Source organism: Chelonoidis abingdonii, chromosome 5 (genome assembly GCF_003597395.2).
Source record: "Chelonoidis abingdonii isolate Lonesome George chromosome 5, CheloAbing_2.0, whole genome shotgun sequence".
Lineage (NCBI taxonomy): Eukaryota > Metazoa > Chordata > Testudines > Testudinidae > Chelonoidis > Chelonoidis abingdonii.
This window is the reverse complement of record NC_133773.1, coordinates 15526172-15552207: the sequence shown is the minus strand read 5'-3', so window position 1 is coordinate 15552207 and position 26036 is coordinate 15526172. Positions and strand designations below refer to the sequence as shown.

Sequence of the window (26036 nt, the reverse complement as noted above, 5' to 3'; positions counted from 1 at the left end):
TGACCTCAGTGGGGTTTGGATCAGAGCTCTTGGGAGCTCCTGAGCTCAGTTCTTCACTGAATTCCTCCTTGTTCAATCACCTACAGTGAATGCAAATGTACAAAGTGAATGCAAAGCTCTACCACTCTCTCTTCCTAGTGTTTTGCACAGAAGTAAACAACTACACAAGGCAAAAGGCACTGGAGAATCAGGTCCCTTGATTCTGACCTCACACTAGTTTTATGCTTGAGTAATTCCACTTACTTTAATGGAGTTACTCCTGATTTACACCAGCATGAATGAGATCAGAATGTAGGCAAGCCTATATTAGACACGATCTTGCAGAATATTCCCTTACAGGGACTCTGTCAACATAGAACTCACACTTTAAAAGAATGTCCTCTCACCTAGAGGCTCAAAAACACCTTAGATTCTTAAAACTGAAGTCATCTAAAAGTCTACTTCATGTTTTTGCCACTTATTTTACTAAGGTGTTTATTTATTTATTTATTTTGTATTCCATGAAGCTTAGATGACGAAAACTGACTGAGCACTTTCAGTTTTTGGCTCTTGTGCTAACGGAAAGGTGAAGTTATTTAGGATGACAAACTGCAGAGAATTACTTGAATTTAAAAAAACTGGTTTCATAGAATTCTTTTTAGAGTCATAAATGTATTTCTATTAAATTAGTAAGTAATAGCTAAAGCCAACTTAGGCCTGAAAATCAGGAGCAAGTCCACTGATGACAAACTGATGTCAGAGGGGACTCAAAACTGACATTTTAAAAACAAATTTAAATTAAGGAATTTGACATTCAACATTAGAGTCAAAGATCTGAAGATGAGAAGGGACTATTAGTGCATCTAATCTGACCTCCTGCACACCAGTCCTGGTCTCACCAGTGCGATATACAGAGGCAAAACCAGCTTCCCTAACTCCACTCACTATTCCCCGGTTAGTCTAGACAAGGATCGCTTTAGCCTTTTTTGCCACAGCATTGCACTGGGAGCTCATGTCTGAGTTGTTTATTCACTGTGACCCTGTGATGGGTAGACATACCCCACACTGGACAAAAAGCGGTTAAGGAGCTGCTCCAGGCTCAGCCAGCCAACCCCGCCACACCTGCGAAGGCATGTACAGGCTGGAGCGGAACAGCTCATTTGTGGCCCATGCAGGGACAAGAACAGACCTTTGACCCTCAGCTCCTGAGGATAAATAAGAGAAGGCAGGAGCTTCCCTGACAACAACTGCCTGAAGGTCCCTGCCTAAGGGAAGGGAGGACCTGATCTTGATGCACCCTGAGATAGAGGTGTTTCTCCCTCTCTCCCATTAACTTCGTTTGTGTGTGTTAATTCCCCTTGTTTTTGTTTATGGACTACCCCAGAAGTGACCTGGATGGAGGGACATCTCACAAGAAGAGGCAAGGCACTGGAGTGCCAGGGCAGCCACTGGCTGCAGACCCCAATGAAGGAGTTGTCACACCATGCCTGACCATGAGGAGGTGCCAGCAATGAGACGATCCCTTCCCAGATCCCAAAGTCCTTTTCAGTCACTGCTTTTCAGGGTACAGTCCCCCTTTCTATATGAGTGACCTACGCCTAGGAAGAAAGAATACGGGACCTTACATTTGGCTGCATTAAAATGCATTTTGTTGTAATGCAGCCTGTCCTCATCAGTATTTAGCACTCCGCCAACGTGGGCAGTGTCCTTCTAATGTTACACAGTGTAATCCATGGGCTTATTCTATGGTTAGATGTTGAACTCTGCCACTTCCTCCTTCTTCTCCCGCACACGTCTCAGACATGCGAAGCAGGGGTATAACAGCTAAGATAAAAGAATGAAACAGCAGAGTCCAGACATCCTCAGGGGAACACAGATCAGGTGCAAGCAAATAAATAACACGCAGTCTGATTCACTATGTTAGATTTCTATAGGGCTATTTCTGGGGGTATATAGTTCTTCCAGATAGAATTTCTCAACCCACCTGGCCTGCATACTCTACATAGTCCTGCTGTGCTGGCTTTGAACTGACGCTGGAGGTGGCAGTTCCTTGCTCCGTGCGGCACAAGACAATGGCATATTGATTGAGGTTACCGATCCTCTTCACCGTTACGCTGACAGAGCCAGCCTTCTCACTGACATTGTAGCTGGGAACGTACACAACACAAACATGGGAGATACGTTAGGCACGTCACTTAATGCACAACTGGAAGCTGCTCAGGTACTAAGGGGATGAGCGTGGTATAAGAACCGGAACTGAACAGACCATGAGCCTTTATGTTTTTAGTGATACTAAGCAAGCCCTAATCCAGTCTAATTCATGCCTTCAAGGAGGTGAGATCTGGAGACACAGTAAGGGACTGAAAAACATAAGGAGGCAAACTTTAATCTTAGATATGTAGGTGCTACTCCCACTCATCACAAAGGTAACACATCAGATCTGCAGCCATCCCAAACTCAGGCAGATAAACGCTATACTCCGCACTGTCATGCATAGGCAGTGTGTACTAGTGATTAGACTACTGGACTGGGACTTGGGAGATCTCTTCCTGGCTCTGCCACTGGCCTGTGGGTTACCTTGGGCAAGTCACTACATCTCCATTCCTCAGTTTCCCCACCTGTAAACTGGGACTAATGACACTACCCTCCTTTGTAAAGCACTTTGAGATCTACTGATGAAAAGCGTGTTGTAAAAGCTGGGTATTATTATGCTGTCTCCATACACACTCATAGTAATTTCTCAGCTGAAACTCCTGGGTTCTATTTGGCTTCATTGTAGGACTGAATCATCATTGGAGACTGACCTTTACTCATGTGTAGCAGAATGGAGCCATGGAGCCTGGGACTGTTGGGTGCTACTGCGATATACTAAGAAATGATGATGATCTATCCCTATGGGATTATTCTCATATACCAGGCCCAGGGCACTTCCCAGCACTGCTGCATGAAAACCGAGGGCCAAATCCGAAGTGAGTCTAAGAATCTATCTTCTACCTCCTTGTAGCCACCTCAGCTTCTTAGTTACACCAACTACTTATTGATGTGTAACTTAACTTCCACCCCACCCATCTCACCTCTGAATAAGGCCCTGTATGTCAGATGAGTGCTGTAACCCATAGGATAGCTTACCTGGGGTATTGAAAACTGATGAGAGACCACTGGATATGGAAGACATTGTCACTGACAACATTGGGTTTGCTGTCTTTCACTAGAAACTGAAAGCTATCCATGGTTTCCTGAATCTTCTCTTCCAGCAACACGTACCGAATCAGTCCCAGGTTCACATCCTCTGTCGGGAAGAGACTCTCAGTGAGCCAATCCAGGCATTCAGTGACAGTTTTACAGATGAACAACGTAGAAGCTGTAGGCATACATATCTGTGGGCCTGATTCTGATCACAAGTTTGACACTGGTGCAACTCTAATGGCTTTAACAGTTATTTGTCAGTCCAAGAGCCATCAGAAATCATGCTGCATCTCTCTCGAAAAACCAATCTAATATTTTCTTCCATGACTTAGAAAAAAAGGATTTTTGTAATCTAAATTTCACTGGGACTATTTTAATACAAATTTGCCTAAGAAGAATTTAATTAAATTCCCTGGTCTATATTTTGGTGTGTCCCTTTAAGGCCACTGTATAGCTGCAGTAGTGTCTGAGCTTTGTTATATAGCATTAAAATAACTTCTTGACCTCTGCCCATAAAATAATATTGGGTCTTTTCCTTTGTGTTAGCCTGGATTTACTTTATGCAAGATGGGACAGACTTGGCTGGGGAGTTCTGATAAGAAGAGACAGACAGAAACCTTGACTGTGTTTGCCCAGCGCCTGGCAAAATGGGGTCTTGCTCTTGACTGGCACCTCTGTATTTTACTGTAATAGAAACATGAAGGGCTAGATGGAGGTGTGACAGGTTGCCCCCCTTTAAGGTGCCACCTGACGTACTGGGATCCACTGACCCTGCCTGTTCCACCAGCCTGGGCCCCCTTTACCCTGCCTTGCTGAGCCAGGCTCTTAAGCCTCCTGTGGCACACACACAGGCAGGGCCGGCGCTAGGATTTCTGACGTCCTAGGCGCCGGGACATTTCGCCGCTCCCCGTGCGGGTCTCGTGGTTCCGGCGAAGCTGCCGCAGGTCCACCGGAGTCGCGGGTCCCTGACCCCTGACCTGGGAGCGCCCCGGGCTTGCGGACCGCCGCGGCGGCTCCCTGACCCGAGGGACGCCCTGGGTTGCCGGACCGCCGCGGCGGCTTCCTAACCCGGGAGCGCCCCGGACTGCCAGACTGCCGCGGCGGCTTCTTGACCTGGGGCGCCCTGGACTGCCACGGCTGCGCGCTGACCCCGGGAGCGCCCTAAGCTGCCGGGCTGCAGGCAGCTGCTGCCGCCGGCACCTCAGACTACGCAGCGGCCGCTGCAACCATTTAAAAAATTTTGGGGGGGCGCCGCCTTTTGGCGCCCCCAAATCTTGGCGTCCTAAGCAACCGCCTAGTTCGCCTAAATGGTTGCACCGGCCCTGCACACAGGCAGGACCACACCCAAAAAAAAATGACACAGACACTGAGATCAGTTCTGGGAAGACTCAGCTTAAGAGACTTGCCCCAGCACTCAGCTGTCCACCTCCCTTGGAGTGCAGACCCAAAGGTATATTGTCTTACGCTGTACAGGAAGATCTGCACAGTGCAAGCTCATAAAAATTCGCCCTCTCCCTCCATGTGAAGAAAGAGATGCACAAATTCTTGCCCCCCCCATTAGAAATTGCTAAGCTAAGGCTCCAAATTATTTTTGCTCAAAGGCCTAAAGCCTAAGATAATTGGGGAGGGGTTATTTTCCCTATCATAGTGAAGAGGAATGGAAGGAAGTAAAGACCAGTCCTGCTACCCTACCTTGTGTAAATGTAGTCACAGCTGTCCCCGGTTTCAGCTTGCTCTCCACGTGACCATGTTTGGGTCCAGTCGTTATCTCATAGATCAGCTGTTTGTCCTCTGTGTCGGGGTCCATAGTCAACAGTTCCTTCTTGGTGATCAGATTTGTTGCCTGGATTAAAGCCACACCAAAGAGGTTACACAACTCCTGAGATGCTGCGTAGCAGGTCTGATTATGGGGCCAACTGAAAGAATTGATTTGTTGAACATTGCTTAGAGAGGGAAAACCTCTGGGACTTAACAACACAGAGGACGTGCAAAGAGTAGCCCAGGATAGATAGGGATGAAGGAGTCCTGTTTGTGCCTTAAGCAAAGGATTCAAATTCAGATTAAGGTCTGATTAGCTTTGATATGAGTCTGTGGTTTGAACAAAGGGAAACTTGTGCAAAATTGCCAAGTCTGGTCTGGTCTGGTCTTGAATTGATGACAAACCTCCAAGTTTTACATGAAAACAACCTCTCAACACAGCTGGTTGAAACTCAGCTCAGGCATACTTGAAGCTTTGAGAATGGCCTGAGTTTTGGGTTCTATTCAGAACATTTTGCACAGCTTTAGTGAACAGGTGCTAACCCTCCTTCATTGACCTGTCAACGTGTGTGTGTCAGTCCAGCTCTACTTCTTATATGTTTTCTTAAGAGAAAACAATGTGAATGGAAAACTGTGACAATAAAACTCTTTGATACCTGCCCAGTGCTTTTTAATAAGTCAGGCACTTGGAGTTGAAATAGCCTTCTCTTAACACTGTATGAACCTATTTTGCTGTGAATAATTTGGAGTATTTCTTTGCAACTTACACTGACTCAAGTGTTTTTCAGGGCCCCTGGAGCAGGGTCCTTCACTCGCTCTGGGGGCCCGGAAAACTTTCGTGGGGCCTGGGCCCCCAGAGCTTTTTTCCGCTCTGGGTCTTTGGTGACAATTCAGCGGTGGGGGGACCCTGCCACGGGTTTTCGGGGCACTTTGCGGCGGGTCCCGGAGCGGAAGGACCCCCCACCACCGAAGACCCCAGGCCCCCTGAATCCTCTTGGCGGCCCTGGTCAACTGTCTGGGGAGACTTCTGAGGAGATGGGTTTAGCCCCTCCCTGGTAGTATCTTTATGAGGTACCTTTACCTCATGCCCACCCGCCATAGTACATTGATTCCAACCTGCCCTCTGTCATCATAACGCATTTCCCTAGACCAAGGATGGTCCTTGGGTTTTCATTACCCCCATCACTGAAAAAGAAGTGATGAGACATTCTGGATTGTCTTGTGCCTGTCGCTCCCCTCCTTTTTCCCTTCTTTTGGGAACATAATCAGGATGGTTTCAGCAAAACTGAACACAAGCTGTTACCTTGCCATCCATGTACTCCAGCCACTGCAGGCCCAAGTTGGTGACAATTCTGGGGGTCCCATCATCCACAGGGAGAATGTCCACTTTGAACCACTGCGGTGCCGCTGTCACAATCTAAGCAAGAGTCCCGACTCAGAGGTGGCCATTTACTCCCCAAACACATCATTGCTTAGCATGAAACGCCAGAGGTGTTATTTATTGATCTATCACTACGGATGTTCCAGATGTTTCATGGAAGGGGGTGTGGTCCGTGCCCTGAAGAGCTTACATGATTAATCAGACCAAACACAGATGCGGGGTGGGGGGGGAATTTCCAAAACAATCAGCTTTGGCTTACCTGTTTCACCCACTAAAGTCAATGATAAAATTCCCATTGTTTTCAAGGGAAACAGAGGTAGACCCATGCTGAGTACTACTGAAAACCTCAGGCCAAAAAGCTCCTGTCTGTTCATAGAATCTCAGGGTTGGAAGGGATTTCAGGAGGTCATCTAGTCTAACTCACTGCTCAAAGCAGGACCAATCCCCAACTAAATCTGTTACTTCTGTCTGTCTGTCTTATCTATTTAGTTTGTAAATTCTTCGGGGGCAGGGTCTGTCTCTTACTACGCACTGCCTAGCACAATGCGGTTCTGTTTTCATTTGGGGCCTGTCGCTACTACTGTAATATAAATAACTGGCCCTGCTGTAACCCTTATTTTGATGATTATCAACAGATGTTGAAACCAATTAAAAAAAAATCTTGTGAAATGTCTCCTGAAATACCCAAAAATCTATATTGAAAACGCATTTGGAACGTACGTTTCAGAGACTTATGGCTTCAGGGACGATTTGGGTCTTTTTATCTGCTAGGCGGAAGAAGTGGGAAAAGAATAACCAACAAAAGAGGATGCTAATTAAATTAATACGCCATGGTTTCAGCCTCTGGGATTTAATGACTTTCTCTCGCAGTGGCAAAGCTAAATTTTTCTGCATTGTGTTTTCACAGCACTGTGTGTTCAGGGATGTTTTGTTTCCATTCTTTAAAAAGACACTTTCCATTTTTCACTAGTACAACTCCCCTCTCCCTCAGAGTCTGCAATAACCCGGTGCAGTCTCAGAACTAAAATATCATGGGCCAGGTCCTCAGCTGGTGGAACTCAGAATAGCTCTGTTGATTTCAATAGAGCAAATAGATTTCTTGTCTTCTGAGAGCTTCTACCTGTCTGAAAGGCTGAAGAGCCAAGAAAACCTCACCGCCCTGAGTCAGATAGGCGAGGATATAATCAACAGAAGAATACCAGTGCCGATACTGCAACAGTAGACAATATTTGCTGCTATTCAACTTGCTGCTGGCTATCTATAGCACTGCCACACTTTGCAGTAGTGCTGTTTCTTTACATTAGTGAAGATGCAAAGAATCTTTCCTCTCTTGTCTCAGCCATTTGAATGGATTACGTCAGGGGTGGCCAACCTGAGCCTGATAAGGAGCCAGAATTTACCAATGTACGTTGCCAAAGACCCACAGTAATACATCAGCAGCCCCCACTCCCAGCGCCTCCCGCCCACTGGCAGTCCCGCTGATCAGCCCCTCCTCCCCTCCCCTATTGATCAGCAGTTGCGTGTGTGTGGGAGGCTCTGCGGGGGAAGGGGGAGGAGCGAGGGCACAGCAGGCTTGGGAAGGGGCAGGAAGGGATGGAGTGGGGGGAAGGCCAGTGGCAGAGCCAGGGGTTGAGCAGTGAGCACCCCCCGGCACACTGGAAAGTTGGCGCCTGTAGCTCCAGCCCTGGAGTCGGTGCCTATACAAGGGACCACATATTAACTTCTGAAGAGCCACATTTGGCTCTGGAGCCACAGGTTGGCCACCCCTGGACTAGATGATTTAAGATTACACTGAAATGTACTGCTGGACAAAGCACAAGGCTAATACTCCACACGATACTGCAAGAGCTCCAGAACTGCATCGGGATAACGGTCAATCCTCAGCTAGCACAAATCGATGTCGCTCCATGGATTTCAGTGCTTTTTTTTAATTTTTGGGTCAGATCCTCAGGTACTGTAAATTCACATTGCTCCACCAAACTCAACAATCTGCATAATGTCAGTGCATGTCCATGTGCACACACACACGCGCGCACAAAATACATTTAAAAATCATAAAGCACACAACACCTAGAATACACACACACACAGTCCAACCACTACACCAGCACACAAGGACATGGTGGAACACCAGCCATCAAACAACCATTAACGTGATGGAGTTCTGCCAATTTACACTCGCTGAGGATCTGGCCCCAAAATTATCAAATGCAACAGCCAAGTACCACTGGACACTTTCAGGGAGGTTTACATCACTTCTAGGAAATTCCTCTTTCTCCCCGCCCCCGCCCATCCTCCCTTACCTCCTTCCCTCCATCCTCTGCAATGAAAAAGGGATTGGTCCCATCAGACACTGTGAAGGTGAAGCGATCCTTCAGGGAGTTGCTGCCGTCGTGGCTGTAGCAGACCCGGTTCTGGTAGATGTCGTCCATCGTGAAGGTAGCCGTCTGGCGATAGTGCTGCCCATCGTTGGTACGTTCAATCAGACCGTGTCGAGGAGGCTGTGCGACGGTGAATGTAACCAATTCCGCCTGTCCAAAGGAAAGTGGTTGGTGGGTAAGGTTGCAAAACTGGTAAAATATCCTTGTGGGAGTGGTGGGTTATTTGGGTCAACAGAGCTGGAGAGGAATATGACTGGGTTTTACCTTTTCACCCATCTTCTTTCCAAGTACAAGAGTTCAAAGAAATAGAGAAGATTCGCTGGGCACTGAGCCAGCTTCGCATGCTGGCACTACTGAGCCAACCACCTTCCCCAATGTCACTGTCTCCATGAGGACATCACAGTGCTCACATGAGAGTCAGTCGGGCTAGCTGGGACCACAGGTTCACCTAGTCTGATACTCTGTCTCCCTGGCCATACTTCATGCAGTCGTATCATGCAAACACGCTCATTCCTTTTGCAGAAAAGTGCAAGTTGCTTATGCTGTCAGTGAAAGACTGTTGTCATGCCCACGGGACATGGTCCCACGGCTCAGGTTAAGGAACGACACACTCAGAAGCCAGGTGCTTGGCCCAGCATAAGTTCCCATTGTGCCCAGATGAGGCAGCTGTGACTTCTCTGTTTTAAATGAAGTCATCAGAGCCAGCTCTACGCTGCCCCTGTAGAAACGCTCAGGATTACAAGATTAGGCCATGTCAGTTACAGCAGCCCTGTGGCTGCTTAACTTGTGCCCTGGGCTTGCTTAGTGCCTAGTGAGACCCAGGAGAAGGGACTGAAGAAAGGTGACTTAGGGTATCCCCTTCATCTGTGCTAAGATAAGCTGAGCTGAGAAGAGATATTGAAATGAAGTATGACATTTCTCGAGCCAAGGCTTGGCTTTATTCAGACATCATTCCTCACACAGACCTACTCGCCTCCCAGCTCTTTGTCTGAATCTGTCTAGCCCGTGTGGTCACACAGAGTATGTGTCGGGAGGAAAGACATTGGTTTGAATCCCTCTGACTACAAACGCCGTTGCGCAACAGCACAGGGGAGAGACGATGTGGAAGCAATGTGCGCCTTACCTCCGTGTCGGCATCTGTGGCTTTCAGCTCAAACTCCGTGATGGTTTTTCTCACCCCTTCCTGCACCCGCATCCCAGCACTCTGCACCACAGGCAAGGAGTCATCCACTGGGGTTATGGTGATGTCAAACGTCTGAGTGACCTGGGAGAGAAAGAAAAACAGACCTTTTCTGAGGAATATGTTCTACCTGGGATATGTCTGAATGGAAGCAACAATTTTATGAAGAGCCAATGGAGACATTTCATAGGTAATGCTGCAGATTGTGTAAAAAAGAGTTTGTGATGCTTCTTCAGGTGTCCCGAACTCTATGTCACCCTGCTACCCTTCTGCCACTACCCTCCTCCACCTAGGGTAACCAGATGTCCCGATTTTATAGGGACAATCCTGATTTTTGGAGCTTTTTCTTACATAGGCACCTATTACCCTCCACCCCCAGTCCTGATTTTTCACACTTGCTGTCTGGTCACCCAGCTCCACCTCACACACTAAATGTGTTTCCTTGGTGACACATCTGATGTCCGTCCGTACGAATAGCAGGAGTACATGCCAATGCTAAATTATAAGCTCGGGAGGCAAAGCTTGTTTCATTTAATTTTTTTAGTGTAATTATGTCTCCCATATGACATCAGGGGAATTCACTCCCAGCACATCAATCAGTCCGGAATTGACCATCTGCATCAACTCAGAGAACCACGTGCTCAGACCTACCTCATTCACTCCATCCGAGACGGAGAAGGTGAACGCATCAGCATGCTTCTCCGCCTCACTGGTGTGGAGGTACTGGATGCTGCGTGAGGCCAGGTCTGCCTGGCTGAAAGAGTTAATCCTTGTGCCTGGGCCAAAATGATAGGAAAAATGTACAACAAAAAATATGAAAAGTAAGAAGAGCACAGAACCTGAAACAACTTCTCGGAAGGACAGAAACGCGTCACAACCCCATGCATAGCTCCAACGCACAAGTGGAAGGAACATAGGGTGGGGCTTTCACAAGCCCTCACAGTTGGCCTAACTCTGCTCGCACTGAAGCGAATGTGAGTTTTACTGCTGACTTCAATGGAAGCAGAGTTGGGCCAATGGCAAGTGCTCCTACAAATTCCACCTGTACCGTTCTCTCATCCTAAAGGATGAGATTATATGAAGTTGAGTCACATTCTCAGCAGACTGACCAGGGCATGGTCATGCAGAGTATCCATGGAGAATCAGTCTATGAGGAACAGTAAATCCCACAGTTCCATGATCTCTCAGACAACACAGTAATATGCCCAAAGAGGTTTTGTTGAACATGGGCAAAAGGTTCTCACAGCTTTATCTGGCATAAGAAAAGATCCAGGATAAAATTTTCAAAAGTGGAGGAGCTGCAGGAAAAGAGGAACAGATTTGCACATGTGGTGGTTGTGTCCAGGAATTATACCATTTTGGGAGGATATTATTAAAGAGATTCATCTTATGACAAAATACCAGCTTCCTAGAGATCCCCTGACCTGCTTACTAAATGTTCCAGTAAAGGATCTACATTTTAAACAGAACAACAAATCAATTTCTTTTTGTTGTTAGCAGCAAGACTTTGTATTACACATTATTAGAAAAAATTTGACTTCTCCTCCTATAGAATTGTGGTATAGTAAAATATGGACTGTCTTTGTAATCGAAAAACTTTCACACCAAGTACACACACAAGAGAAGTACCCAAAAGAGGACAGGTATTGAGAAATTTGGTCACATTTAGTAGTGTGCTCAGAAGAGGACTCCCCAGCCAGCAAACCAAAATCTTTAGCCAGGTTCTTTGAATATTAACCTGATCCTGAAAAAATAATGCATGATGTGTATTAACATTTTATTGTAACTTTGCCTTAATAAAAAGTTTCAGAACCAAACAAAAACCCTAGGTTCCATTTTCAAAAGTGACACAGGCACTCTGATATTTAGAGGTATTTAGGTATCTACTGATGCAGACAGATGCCTATAGTGGGATTTTCAAAAATATCCAGGTGTCTAACTCCTACCGATTTCGATGGTGCTTTTGAAAATTTTGCCCTTGACTGAAAACACCTGGACAACATTGGTGATCATAACAAATGGCTATCAATTAGTGGTGGGCAAACTTCAAACGTTCAGAGGTTTGGTTTAGATAAGCAACATAAAAAGAGGATGATTAACCAGAGCTTATTTGACGCTCATTAGGTTAGAAGGCTTGCGAGAAAGGACTCTCTTATGAGAGCTCCAGTATTTTTTGCTTAGAGCTGGAGCCAGTTACACCATGAAAACAACCTCTTTCAGAGTATTCCATCATATCCACTTCTGATGCCTTCCAGGCGAGGCGGCTCTAGGCATTTTGCCGCCTCACGCATGGTGGCTTGCCTGCAGAGGGTCAGCCGGTCCCACGGCTTTGGCGGACCTCCCACAGGCGTGCTGCTGAAGGCAGCCTGCCTGCCGCCCTTGCGACGACTGGCAGAGCACCCTCTGTGCCTTACCACCCCAAGCACGTGCTTGGCGTGCTGGGACCTGGAGCCTCCCCTGCTTCCAGGATCTGAAAGAACCTTGGTACCAGAAACAGCACACTTAAAATAAGGAGAAAAAAAGTTAATCCAGCTATTTCAAACATCCAAAAGTAGTATGTTCAATGTTTGGTTTGCATTTTAGGCAAAAGCTGTGGAGGAAATAAGAACACTAACTGCTTATTCCTACGTTCATTTCTTTCTAAAACTAAGCTGTAAGGGCACAGACTGCTTTCTGAAAACACAGCAAAGATTTACAGTCCATTAATGTAATGAAAGGTCACATAAAAAAAAAAATCCTAGATAAACACAATCTAATCCAAAGGAACATATTGTTTGAGGGTACAGGTTTAGAGTACTTCATTAGATAGGACTGGAGGACACATAATATCCTGGGATAACTGGCCCTGGAAGGCAACTGTAAGATTTAAAGATTACATTTGCAGCAAATTGTTTTGTAAGTCTGACAGAGGGGACAAAAAGGCTACTGGTAGGTCTCCGGAAAAGGTTTGCTTTGACAGTACTTAAATATTAGGTAATTCATGCAAAAGTGTATTAACAAATTTCAGTGCTCAAAGCAGTCTTCCATAAAGCTTTCGCTGACTTAGTATATGGCACATCATACCTTGGGTATCTGGATATGTCTTTCTTTCAGACTTTGCGATTAAATTGCCACATCTTAAGCATTGCCAAGAAAGGGGTTGGAGTTTTTGTACCAGAACACGTACAGGGCAAGATACTGAGGTAAAAACAAGTCATTTCACTGCTGGGCATGCCCAGTTACAAGGTATGCTGGTTGTGAATTTTTGAGAAGTTCTGGAATCAGTTCTTAAGCATAAGAAAATGAGTCCCCAAATTATACACAGTATGAATTTCAGTTTAGTGACAGAGGGGCTGCAAGTTATGTGCACTAGGGTTGTCTGAAATAGTGGATTACAAGAAAGGGAGATTCACGCAAGCCGGTGGCATGAGCTACGGATCAGAGCTGGATTGCTGAGTAAAACCCAGCAGGTGAGGTTACCATGAGTCCTAAACTCCCCAAGCTGTAGAATAAATAATCCTCTCTGTGAGTTTGATGCCTCGTATCCACTGGCCTTGTTTTTAAGCTCCCTGGGTTAATGGTCGTTGGGCTCATTGAGGCTCTAATTCCAGGTAGACGTTTTTCAAGAAATAAACGTCTAAAAAACATTAAAGCATTGCAAACCTGTGTTCTGTGGAGAATGTGACAGAGCAAGTGAGGGCTTTGCAAACCTGGTGACGCAGCATGTTCCAGGTGACCCAGCTGTGGCTGTTTGGTGATTCGGTACAGGAGTAGTGCAGGCTCACTCTCCTGGTCGGTGGCGGAGAGCTGCAGCGTTGTGATCTTCTTCACTGAATTTTCATCCAAGACCAGCCCTTTGTTAGCTATGATTGAGGGGGGGAGTCTGTCCTCTGAAAGCAGCAGGGGCAAAGTAGTCTGAATTATGATACAATCAGCTTCCCTTCCTTGGCTTTACACACATACACTCACACATCATGTAGCAAAAATTTTCAAAGACAAATAATTTTTCCCTGACTATTTTGGGCATGATTTACACAATGCTTTACTCAAAGGTCATCAGAGCATGTCAGTGGCGGTTACATCACAATGGGCCTGATTCAAAATGCACTCCGGCCAATGAGCTTTGGAGAAGACCCCCAACATGAATAATGAACTGTTATTTTAATGAGCGATTCCTTCCCATGCCCCAGTTTCAAAGGATTTTGAGTTGCCAATAAACGAAAGCCAAATCATCAAGATTTAAATCTTAAATTCAAAGATTTTTTTTTTTTGCTTAGAGAGTTATTTAAATTATGATGGGATGTCTTTCTAAAAGATATGATTCTAGCACAACCAGAAGTTATGGGCTTGATGAAACAACTGATAAGTGGAATTTTATGGCCTGTCAGTCAGATAGGATTATAAGGTCTATGGGTGAGCTTCTGTGCTGTGCCTCCAAGAATCCAGCAGCTGGTGACTGTCCTCCCCAGTTCTTGCATCAGAGAAATTCTTCCCCACAGAGCTAGGCCTTTTAGGCTCCTTTAAGCTACTCCCCTTATCTGGCATACATGAGCCGGAGCAGGGGTGAGAATCTCACCATATTAATCTATGATCTTTCACAGCTAAGAAAATATTGCTTACATAGCATCTTTTACCTAAGACACTAATATAGAATGACTGGTCGACCAGTTTGTTGCCTTCTGCATCAATCACATCGAAGGTGAAAGCAAAACTTCCTCCAGGGTCCCCCTTCTCATGACTATATTCTACTTGTCCTAGAGAGAGAGGGAAAAATAAGTCGCATCATCATAAGAACATAAGAACGGCCATACTGGGTCAGACCAAAGGTCCATTCAGCCCAGTATCCTGTCTACCGGCAGTGGCCAATGCCAGATGCCCTAGAGGGAGTGAACCTAACAGATAATGATCAAGTGATCTCTCTCTTGCCATCCATCTCCACCCTCTGACAAATAGAGGCTAGGGGCACCATTCCTTACCCATCCTGGCTAATAGCTGTTAATGGACTTAACCTCCATGAATTTATCTAGGTCTCTTTAAAACCCTGTTATAGTCAACATCAGCTGCTGTGACCTATTTTGGAATCTGTCTAGCCGGCAGAACACGGGAGTTGCTACTGTTTTCAGATTTGTGTGTCATTTTTTCCCCTCCTTCTTTCTCACCTTTTGAGATAGAGTTTTTAAACACTTGGTTATTGAAAATCAATTCTCCCTTCACAGATCTGTCTTCTGCTACTTTTCTTTCTCTCCTCCGCGTCATCATCCCTCACTGTAAAGATTTTGGCTATTATAAAAATACAACTCGATGCTCGAATCAGTAATTAGTTAAAATCTCTTTAGCTTAATGCTGCGTGGGTGAGGAAGAGGGGGATTGGTATCACAACATTTGAAGACAAGCCCAACCTGCTCACAACTCAACTAGAAACAGATGGTGGGTGGGATTTTCAAAAGCGCCAAAGTGATTTAGGAGCACAATTACCACCAAGAGTCAATTACACTGGTGCTCCTAAGTCACATGGGCTCTTTTGAAAATTTGTGTCTAATACCTGGGTTGCGACACACTATCCAGGAGCGACTGGACTAGTTGACCTTATAGATTGTGTCCATATATACCTATACTTTTATAATAATTTTAGATTTATGTTTTATGCCAGGTCTTTTTCTCATTACACTGGGATTTATTGGGACAACAAAATAGCATGTAATTCTTGCTCGTTATGCTGGTAACAATCTCATTGTTACCCTGTTCTCCTTCTACCTGTTGTATTTATCTGCGGTCTCTCATCTTACATTTAAATTATGAACTCTTGCCTTTGTGTGTGCAGCATAACTGGGCCCTGATTGGCATCCCTCCAGATGTTACCACAATACAAATAAAGAAGAAGAGGCAGGCAACTGTCTGTGTGTCTAATTTATGCTCTTGTTTGCTTTAGCGAGTTAATTTGCACCTTTGTTGGGAGGTGAAAACAGATTGCAAATAGCACCACTTCTTAAGGTCACACTATTCTGCCCCACTGCCCACTCTTTCAAACCCCATGCATGCCCTCTCCTACATGTAAACACACATTAAATATGGCCCTAGATATATGCAGGCTGATTTAAAAAAAAGGCTTTCAGGAACTGTTCTATGAGTTTTACAATAATCCAGACAATGGAGACACTATCCCTAATTATCCTGTAACAAGACATGATCCTTAATTACAAGAATCCAACAAAAACAAAAAAAAGAGAGTATGTGTAATTTAGATGAGAAAGATTCAGTTCACAGTTCTCATTTAAAGCAGATTATAACTGGTGCTCTCTCTCTCTCTCTCTCGTTAACACAGGCAAAATGAGACTTTTCGTTGTATGTTGTATTCCTTAGGGGAGGGCTGTAAAAGAGCTGGCAAAAGTTAGTTTTACTTACTGGAACTGAAAGGTCAAGAAATTTGCGCACCTTTATTTATATCCGCTTGGGTGAAACTTTTGATGGGTCCTTTGACAGAGATCTGGACCAGGTTATCAGTTTTAGTCATCTGCAGATGTCCAGTACTGGGATCTTTCTTCAGGACATATCTGATCTTCAGGTCATCCGAATCAATAGTTGTAGCTTTTAAGTGCTGACCTGTGATGCGTGCTACGGAGCCTAGACAGTAACAGAAGATACGTAAACAGCCCCACACAATCCTTCCAAATGGCTTGCCAAATCATTTTGAAAGACTGGATTGCATTATTTATAAATAGCGTGTTACATATTTAGAGACTGTGTTGTTTCAAGAAAGCTCCACTCATTTCCCTCCAAGGAAAGCATTGGATGCCCAATTTTCAAACAAAAAGACAGCTTACTAGGTTGCCTAAATCCTGCATCTGGATGCTCAGTTTAACATTTTCTTATTAGATACTGATTTGAGTACCCAAATGTTAGTCTTGTTAAGGAGCCCACACTTGAAATTCAGGCTCCTCAAAGCTTAGCACTTCACTGACCTCTGGGACTGACATCAGATCTAGAGTGTTTGCGAATGTGTGTGTCCTTAACAACCTTGTAAAAATACCAGTACAATTTAGCCTTAATAATCTTACCCTTACTTATCTGTATTACCCAAAACATGCTCATGCCCCAAAGTTCAGTAGGACACCTGACCCTGTTTCAGAAAACAGGAGCTCAGACAAGCATTGCTCAGATGATCAGCTGGTGAGGGATGGGACATGCCTCGAAGGACGAAGATCACCCGGGAACGGGAGGGTTAGGGTACTTCTGATGCTCCACTGCTGCAGATCTTAGAAGCATGGAGTCTCATTCCTAAGCATCACAGCAAAGGACCTTCATGTCCTATCCATGTTGGGCACCAAAGCACCCACAGCACTTCCTTCCTCATTCTGAGCCAAATCCTTTCCAACTCCTCCCATCCCTGAATACAGCCTGCAAAGCCCACTGGCTAATTCCCCAGTGGTCTAAGCTCCCAATGAGCTGATGGTTTCTGGTGTACTCTGGTACATTTGAATATTCAAAGGCTGCACTGCAGTTTAATTATTCTGGATCTGGGGACATGGCAGTGGGCAATTCTGAAATCTAGCATAATGGCTCATAGCTTTAGAGCAGCTTTCACCATCTTCGCCATGTAACAGGGTGGAGGTCCACTTTGGGCAACTCAGTACCAGGAAGTTTGGAGACAGTACAGAGAAGGACAACAGACTGACTAAGGGGCCAGAGGGGAAAATACTGAACTACATTAACAGGATGGATTCTCCTCTCACACCCATTATAATCAAGGTAAACCCCATCGATGCCACCTGAATTACTCCAGCATAGGAGTGCTATGAGAAGAGAATGAGCTCCAATTATACAGAGGTTGGCTAAGGAACGTCAAAGTATGGGGCAGAAGGGGGAAGGAAATGATAGCCATCTACAAATATTTCAAGGGGGGCTGCCAGGAGGGAGAGGAATTATTTGGGGAGGTTGAGGACAGTAGGACTAGGAGAAATGAATGACATTTTCAGCAAAGTCAGTTAAACCTGACATTCAGGAAAATACTGCTCGTGAAGAGCTCTGGCAGGCTATAGAAGTGTCCTGGGGGAATGGCAGAAGCCCGACACTTAAGACATTTAAAATAGACTGGACAAAACACAAACTGCAGGGAACTTGCCACTTGGAGTCTGACAGATCGCCCTTGCCTGCACCATTTCTAGCTTTTATTAGTCCTTTGACATGTCAAGCAACTTCTGTTGCTGTTCCTTGAAGCACAACAATTTTTAAGCTTTCCTTCTCCTCTCCCTTCCCTCCTTCTTTCACCATTCCATAGGTTTTAAAACCCTTTTGACTTACTGGGACAGAGGCGTTGGTTGAGATGTTCAAAGCCAGCTTGGGGAATTAAACATGCACACTTCTGATTACAATCAACAGGAGTTGTGTGTGTCTAAACGCCTTGGCTGGGTTTGAAAATCTTGACCATTCATTTATATCAAGCTTGTTAAGTCTCTCCGCTCACACCGTACCAGCTGAAAGCTGCAGGCCCCTGTTCACAGCTAATCTGGGCGGCTCATTCTTTGGCAGCTCCACAGAGAACTCCACTCTCCCCGTCTCAGTGTACAGCCCATCCGTGAGAGAGAATCTGAACTCATCTGTCTGCGTTCCGGAACTGCCCCGCGTGTAAACGATCCGTTCGTCCAGGACATCCTGATAGGTGAAGGAGGAGCCCTGAGACAGAACATGCCCATTCTCCAGAGGCTCTGAGTTAGATTGTCTCCTGTGGAGGTGACCTGAGGAAGAACAGGCACATTAAATATAAAATCACATGGGAGTCTCTCTGATTCTCACCATTAGTGTAACATGCCAACATCAAAAACACTATGGGCTGGATTCTCTACTGCCCTACCATTTGTGCACTCCTTGACATCACTACCTTCTCACACCTACTTGGCACAGGCTTTGTAAATCACTACTGAAGGCGCAGGATGCTGGAGTCTCAGGTCCTTTGATTCCTTACTAGAGCAGGGAGAAATTTTTTGGCAAATAGTAAATTCACCCAAAAAATAATATTTTTTTAGACATTATTAAGGAAATTTGGATTGAATTTGGTGAATTGTTTTGGCTAGAAAAAATGAAAACAAAAACATAGAGAATGACAAAATTAATTATGGCAAAAAATGTCCAAATTGGCATTTGAAATGTTTTGTTCAACCTGAATGAAATTGTTTTGGTTTTTCATTCCATCGAGAAAAATTGAAAAAATTCAGTTTGTTGAGAAATTAACTGATCTATTTCATTTTATGTTTCAGTTAGCTGGCCACACTAAAAGGTCAATTATTCACTCAGAGTCCTTTCCTGACAACCATAGCTTGCTTGAGAGAGCTTCAAGATATTGCTTGTGGATTTCTGATCACTAGCAGAGCTGGTTAGAATTTGACTTTGTCCAGCGTCTGGCCTGCTCAGACCCACTGCCTCTCCTCTCTTAGATGTAATGGTGAGTTAAAATGTCTGCTGCAGTTTCAGTTGAATTTGGCATTTCTTTATTTCCTGTTCTAAAGTGTTAAGCAGTGTTTGCTGTGCACTGTTCACTTATATCTGTCAGGTGACTACTTTGCATTGATGCATATATGCTGTAAGCCCTTGTATTCTTCTTGAGTTATGCTGGTTGAAGTGAGCTCAATGGATAGGTGGGGTGGAGAGCAGCAGCACCAAGGGCCAGATTTTAACAGGTATTTCGATACTTATAAGCACTTACTGGGATTCTTGAAAGCGCCGAGATGCCTAACTCCCAGGAGAATTTTAAAATGTGGTCCCAAGTCCCAGTACAAGTGTTACAGTCCTCAGCAGATGGCCTGAGATCCCTAGGCTGCTCCACTGAGTTCTGGCCATCTGGATTTGTAGGGTCCAAGCTCCCTGGGAGGTGGCAAACCCCAATAGAATAGTTGCAGGAAACACTTCAAGCTGAAACTCATGGAGTTTTCTGTCTGCACAGGGAACGTGATAGATCATCGTTGGCCAGATCAGTCTGACACTTCTGGGGGAAAGGATCATTAACACAATGCCAGTTCTATCTAGTCTTTTTACACAACCCACCTCCCCCAGACAAAGCCAGTGTTTGCAATGGAGAAATAGCACTAGGTTTCAACTCGGCCACTACCCTTTAAAAGCTTCCCCTCTTTTTAAAAACAAAGATATATGAACTGGGAGTCTTTAGAACTCTCATCAGTACTTAAAAACCAATTCCAAGAGAAGGCTGGTGATTATTCTGGATCAGGCGATCAGCACCATTAAAGCCCAGTCTACACACAGAGCCATGCTGTGTCCAGAGACATTGTTCTTCAGACAACATGGGCATGCCAGCAGGGCGGCTGGGACAAATGCTTTAAGAACAGTTACTGCCGACTGTGCTTGGCAGCCTGTCTTATAAGCAATGACTGGCAGAACCATGTCAACAGAGAGTTTTGAGGACTGGCTCTTGGGATTCATTTCTGGTCAGAGCAAGTTTCACAGATTCTTAGACTATTTTTCTCAGGTTTTAAGTGACAAAGATCTGATTATGCCCATTAGGGACTGGTGTGCTCTAGGGGCAGAGTGGATCTGCAATGGCCCAGCTGGAGCTCCAGGAGGGATGGTGCCAGAGTAACCTTGTGCACAGGAGAAGCACGCTTGCGACACCCTCCTTTAGAGGGGTAATGCAGAGGCTTCCCTCCGGAGCCAGCCAATTCAGCCAGCCAGGGGAGAGGGGAAGTGTGGTTTTGATCCTACCTCTACCCTTCCCATTTTGAGGTGCTGGGGACTAAATTGTGAGATACTCTGTGGAGAATAGGGGACCAATTGCAACTACAACTACAATCCAACTCCTAGTAAAAAAAAAACAAAAAAAACTGCAAGAATAAGTTGTTGTAAATAATGAACAGCAGGTTTTGGGCTGCTACAAGCTATGATGTCATGGCTTCAGATTCATATTTACACATCAGTTCAATCAGCATCAGGGGAACATGAAGAGGAATGGCTTACAGCTCGAGTGTTTGCTTTGGCATATAAAACAAAAGAGGCACATATGCCCCAGCAAAGCATAATAGGGTTTTATTATTCTTTGACAGGTAATTTTCTCTATAGTGAAAATATATCCCAGCACTCTGTGCATCACATGCGCTCTCTGCTGAGGTTACAAAGGGACCCATTCCAGTGAGATGCAGCAATTAAGTTGGCTCCAAAGTGCAAGAAGTCCTACAGTTTAGCAGTGTAGTTGTGTGCGCCCCCACACTCCATAGCTGTTGTCAAGTTGTTCTGCCCCCTGAATTCAACAAACAAAAGGAGGCAGGAAGACTGGATAGTGGGAAGGTGGAGGTGACTTGGGCTACCTCGAATGTCTCCCATAGGGTCAGATCCTTAGCAGAGTACCGATCTGTGTAGTTGGGCCCAGATTGAGGGCAATATGGGTGGCATCCTCTCCTGAACTGGCAAAGCAGCTGACGCTCCATGGAGGTTTCTTCAGCCCAGTGGATGAAGTAGCCCTGTGTTCCCCTACAGCAAGCACCCTGTAGAAAGGATGGCAGCAGGATCCATTGATTCCCTTCAGACCCAAGCCATGCAGAGGCAGTACTGCCATGTGTCTCCCACTCCTTGTCAGGTGACACCTCTCTGCTTGCATGGCCAGGCAGAGCTGTAAGGCCAGGAGAAGGGGAACAGAGTTACCTGATCCCTTTATAAATTGATTATTCATTTTCTAGTCAGAATGCAAAGTAAGTAGGGAGAGAGGCTTGGGTGCTGTGGTGATGAATTCCACGCTGGTCTCTGCCACTGAGCTCAGCCCCCTGCTGCGGGTAAAATCCATGTCTGGGGGCAGGCTGATGGAGAAGAGTAGCCTGAGAGAGATGGGTTTGGTGGTACTGCTGCCCTCCCCCCTCAAACCAGTCCCTCCTACCCCTTGCCATAGACCCTGTGTCTCCTCCAGCACAACATCCACCTCGGGCCTCTAAAAACCCTCAGGAACTGGCCTGTCAGGAAGAGTTAAATCCCCCCTGGATTAGCCAGCCCATAGGTATTTTACATGAAAAATCAGGCCTTTCTCACAGCAAGAGCTATTCCACCTATGCTTGGTCTTACCGTGGTCAGGCTTTTTGGTAACTACAAAGACCAACTGCTCATCGGGAGTGTCCAAGTCCTGCAGGCTTAGGGAGGTATTGGTGATCACCACCCCGGCACTGCCGTGCACTCTGACAGGCACCAGCGTCATCTGCGGGGGTTCGTCATTCCGCTGCTACAGAAACACAAAGACAGGCAGGCTGGCCCCGAAGAAAACTCACTCCCAAGAAGAGCAAACTCACCATGAAGATTTAGTAAACTGGAAATTCCCCTGAGATAAAAATACACCTCCTTGACTCGTTTTACCATTCACGGTTTTAAGAGCTTTTTTTTTTTTTTTTTTTTTTTTTTAAACTGTAGTGTTGTAAGAGTCTCCTGCATGTTGGTCAGCATCCTGCCTATCCCGAGATGGAGGGGGACCAATAAATGCCTTTGCCACACACCCTGAGAAAGGGGAATTGGTGCATAGTTGTGTTGCCCCAGCAGGATTGTTATGCAGTCATACTCTGATCCCCCGTTTCCCCCTTGCTCCATGGGAGAGCCTATCGAAGGGAGACTGTGTAGCCTAGTGGACAGAGCACTGGGATGCGACTCAGGAGAGCTGGATTCTATTGCCAGTTCTGCCATGGGCCTGCTGGGTGACCATGAGCAAGTCACTTCCCCCCTCTGTGCCTCAGTTTCCCCCTATGTAAAAAGGGGATAATGAAACTGATCCTCCTTTGTAAACTCCTTTAAGATCTACATTTGAAAACTGATATGGAAAAGCTGGGAATTCTTATTATCTATGCCAGCCCCATGTGCACGTGTCATCTCTGCCGGCACTACAGCTGGTTCATATTATTTCCCTGGTCACAGTAGTTTAGTTGCACTGGCTGGTGTTTTGGTGGGTGAAGCTATTCACTGCCTGCCTGCTGCATAGGCAAGCAGTGGCCTTGTAATTGAGGTAGTGAGGAGAGAGGCATAAGAGGGCACCTGACCCTCACTCCCTCCCCTGCGTGGGTGTTCAGAACGGGGCACAATCTGGTGCTAGGACAGTAGTGGCAATAACACTTTAAAAGCCATCCACATCGTTGGGTGGGGCTTGGTTAACCATGCGCAGTATTCCTTAGACAGCATGTACCTGGATGGTGATGTTGACGCTGTGAGTCTCGGACCGGCTGAAGCCATCGCTCACGTAAAATGTGAAGACGTCATTAGTCGGCTCGATGCTTTCATGGACGCTCTGAAAGTAGTAAATACTGTTCTCCAGCACATCATGAATGGAGAACGATGCATCCGAGCCTGCAGAGCCCCCAGGGCCCAAAGTCACACCTGCAAACAAAGCACCAGCTATGAAAAGATGCTCGTTTCATTAAGAAAACAACGGGAGTAAGGAAACGATCCCAAGTTCTGCTTTTCTGTTCCTACAATTGATTGTTAATGTGTTTAGTGACCCACCCAGAAAGCTGCTTCTTTGGCACTATGAAATGTAACGATCTTGTTGTTTTACATACAGTGGCCGGCTTCTGTCCCCTTTCATTAGGCTTGCCTTAAATGATGAAGCAGTTACTAACGCACCATCTTTTCCCAGCAGAATCAACAGCCCAGCTCACCCTAGCAAAAACAGTTTGGCTGCCAACTGTTAAAGGCCTGTTTAATCGGAGGAGCTCAGTCTTTTTTAAAACACTAACTTACTCTTGCTCTCCCGTAAGATGCAGTGAATATGTACTGCTTAGCAGCCTGCGGGCCCCCGAGGAAGAAGAATTGCGATTGCTGTTATAAACCACTACACATTTGCAATCATGTACCACACAGAGGTATCTTAGAAACCACAGTTCTTCCCCCTGCACTTAGAACACAAGATAACTGTGATAACTGTGTGATATCTTCTGGCAAACAATGCTCCACTGGACTTCATGGAGCTGTGTTTGGAAAGTGCCTAGTTTGGTCTGGTGGCTACAATTATCCTGAGAGTTTCACGCACGTCTGTACTCTGAGTCCTCTACAACCTAATCTATTAGAAAGAGAAAAAAACATCACAGCGGCTGAGTGATTTACAATTCGTCCTCTCCATTCCCAGGTTCTAATCCTGGGAGCACTGATTGATGTCAGATTTCCGTCCCCAATGACTGCTTCCATAGGGGAGAGGGTGAAAACAAACATGTCCGCCATTAAAGTCTCCCTGATGAGACAGAAGCAATGAAAGAAAGACAGGGATTTACCAGTGCCCTAACAGTAACATGGGCTTGTAAATTAATACAGTCTAGAAGGGATGCCGACAAGACAAGCCCGGAGCAATAGGAAAGGCTGGGAAGGAGGTTTCACAACAAAAACAAACAAAAAAAGCTCCTTACTCAGATTTTTTTTTACTCAGTCCTCTCAAAGGCAAAGCTCTCATGGATCTGCCTGCACATGGACAGAACAAAAGCTGAAGGCTGGATTGTATCTTTAAGGTCCTCAAGCCATGGAAGCTTTCTGTATGTAGATCTCCCACTTTCCAGCGTCCTCCCCACAGGCAGAGGGTGGAAGCAGCAAAGGAAGGTTAATGCAGGCAGAAATTTCATTCATTTCTCTGCAGAGTTCCTTCTGTGCTGGGGAACTGCCCCTTACAGGGGGATCCCAACAGGAAGTGCTGCCTGGGGAGTCTGATAGCTCATATGCAAACCTAAACCTTAGGGCCTGCAGCTAAGTAAGAGAAATAGCAGCAGCCATGCTTCTTTGCAGCTTAGCTAGTTTTAAAATTGCAGTGCAACATTTCTTAGTTGGAGTCAGGGAAGGATTTCTATGGATAACAAGAAGCGCGCAAGTTAGAAGAGTAAATACTAAAAATTAAACAAGGTCTCTGTAAAGGATGTAAATCCCTTTGTTGAGACAATCTCTAACTTTTGAGAGTTAGAAGGAGATTTTTCCTTGGGGCAGGTTATCTCCCAACTGCTGACTGTGGGGTTTCTCTGAAGCAGATGGTGCTGGCCAGTGTCAGAGACAGACGCATGAGCTACCCCATGCAGTCTGGCAATTCCTGCGTTCCCATTTCCTGACCGAATACAAGGAAAAACAGGCATAGATACAGTTTACCTGTCCTTATGTTTTCAATGAACCCATATATTGGTAGTGTAATTATTGTAACCATTAGGTCGTTTTTGGCTGTATCGTAGTCAGTGGCTAGGAGATGGTGAACTGACAGTGGGACCCTGCCTCCCTCATCAACCTGAAAAAAAAACAAAGACACACAAACAAGGTAAAAAGAAGAGAAACAAAACCAGGTTCAATAACCATTGCCAAATGGCCTTTATAATCAGTTCGAGGAGGATTTTATCACGAGTGTCTTAAACTTATCCCTTCACCTGTTTCTGCATGAATTCTCTAGCTCATTCTTACTACAGGTCACTGTTGGAGTATGCAGGGGGTAAATCCCAATTCTTCCCCTGACACTGTATGTTTTATACAAGTTCCTGCCCCTCCCTACCCATGGGTATAAACATCCAGTGTCACGCTGGGGTTAGGTTAAGAGCTTATGTTGCCCCAGCAGCAGTCTGCATGCCACTGAGCTAGTATCAGTATAATGGGAGCAGCAGAGTGTACCCCACAGTGTCATACTGACCGGCCGGGAGTTGTGCTGGGTTGTGGTTTGCTGAAAGGGAAGTGTTTGATGGCTAGGGTGAGGGAGTGCAAAGCTGGGAAGGGAGGGAGAACACATCAAAGGGTCTAGAGAAGCATTCTAAAATGCGTCATGTTGAGCCAAACTTCCAGATGTTTTTCGGTTGATCCATCCCCAGCCTTTTGTGTGTCACCTACTGATACAATGAATCAGATCCCCCAAAAGTGGAAAGCAGCATCCTGCCACTGATATCAATGGCGGCACACCGATTTACACCAGTGGAGGATCTGGCCCACGTATACAATGGAAATGACTTGATGAGGTGCTGGGACAGGGGGGCACTGTTAACTTCATCAAATAGTTTCACAGCACTTTACACATACAAGATTGCATATGTGACACAGTGCTTTCTCGCATCTATTCTAGGCCAGGTCTACACTGCGACTTTAAATCGGTTTAATGGCCGATATACCGATTTAACGCTGTATCCGTTCACATGATGTCGTCATTAATATCGAGTTAAACGGCTCCTTAAATCGATTTCGGAACTCCTCCCAAACGAGAGGAGTAGCGCTAAATTCGATA

The 26036-nt window shown here is 45.6% G+C and overlaps 1 protein-coding gene across 2 annotated transcripts in view; it reads right to left on the bottom strand.

Annotated features, from left to right (window-relative positions):
• FRAS1 (Fraser extracellular matrix complex subunit 1) overlaps window positions 1–26036 on the bottom strand; it is a 307206-nt gene that overhangs the window by 38422 nt on the left and 242748 nt on the right. For both annotated transcript variants that reach the window (XM_075066086.1, XM_075066087.1), the window contains 14 exons: window positions 24929–25061; window positions 22995–23185; window positions 21896–22049; window positions 18313–18576; window positions 16277–16465; window positions 14479–14598; window positions 13555–13734; window positions 10517–10641; window positions 9809–9949; window positions 8608–8835; window positions 6227–6340; window positions 4858–5008; window positions 3109–3268; window positions 1964–2126 (listed from right to left, as the gene is read on the bottom strand). In XM_075066086.1, the coding sequence (XP_074922187.1) occupies window positions 1964–2126; window positions 3109–3268; window positions 4858–5008; window positions 6227–6340; window positions 8608–8835; window positions 9809–9949; window positions 10517–10641; window positions 13555–13734; window positions 14479–14598; window positions 16277–16465; window positions 18313–18576; window positions 21896–22049; window positions 22995–23185; window positions 24929–25061 (2313 nt within the window). The remainder of the gene's footprint in view (window positions 1–1963; window positions 2127–3108; window positions 3269–4857; window positions 5009–6226; window positions 6341–8607; window positions 8836–9808; window positions 9950–10516; window positions 10642–13554; window positions 13735–14478; window positions 14599–16276; window positions 16466–18312; window positions 18577–21895; window positions 22050–22994; window positions 23186–24928; window positions 25062–26036) is intronic.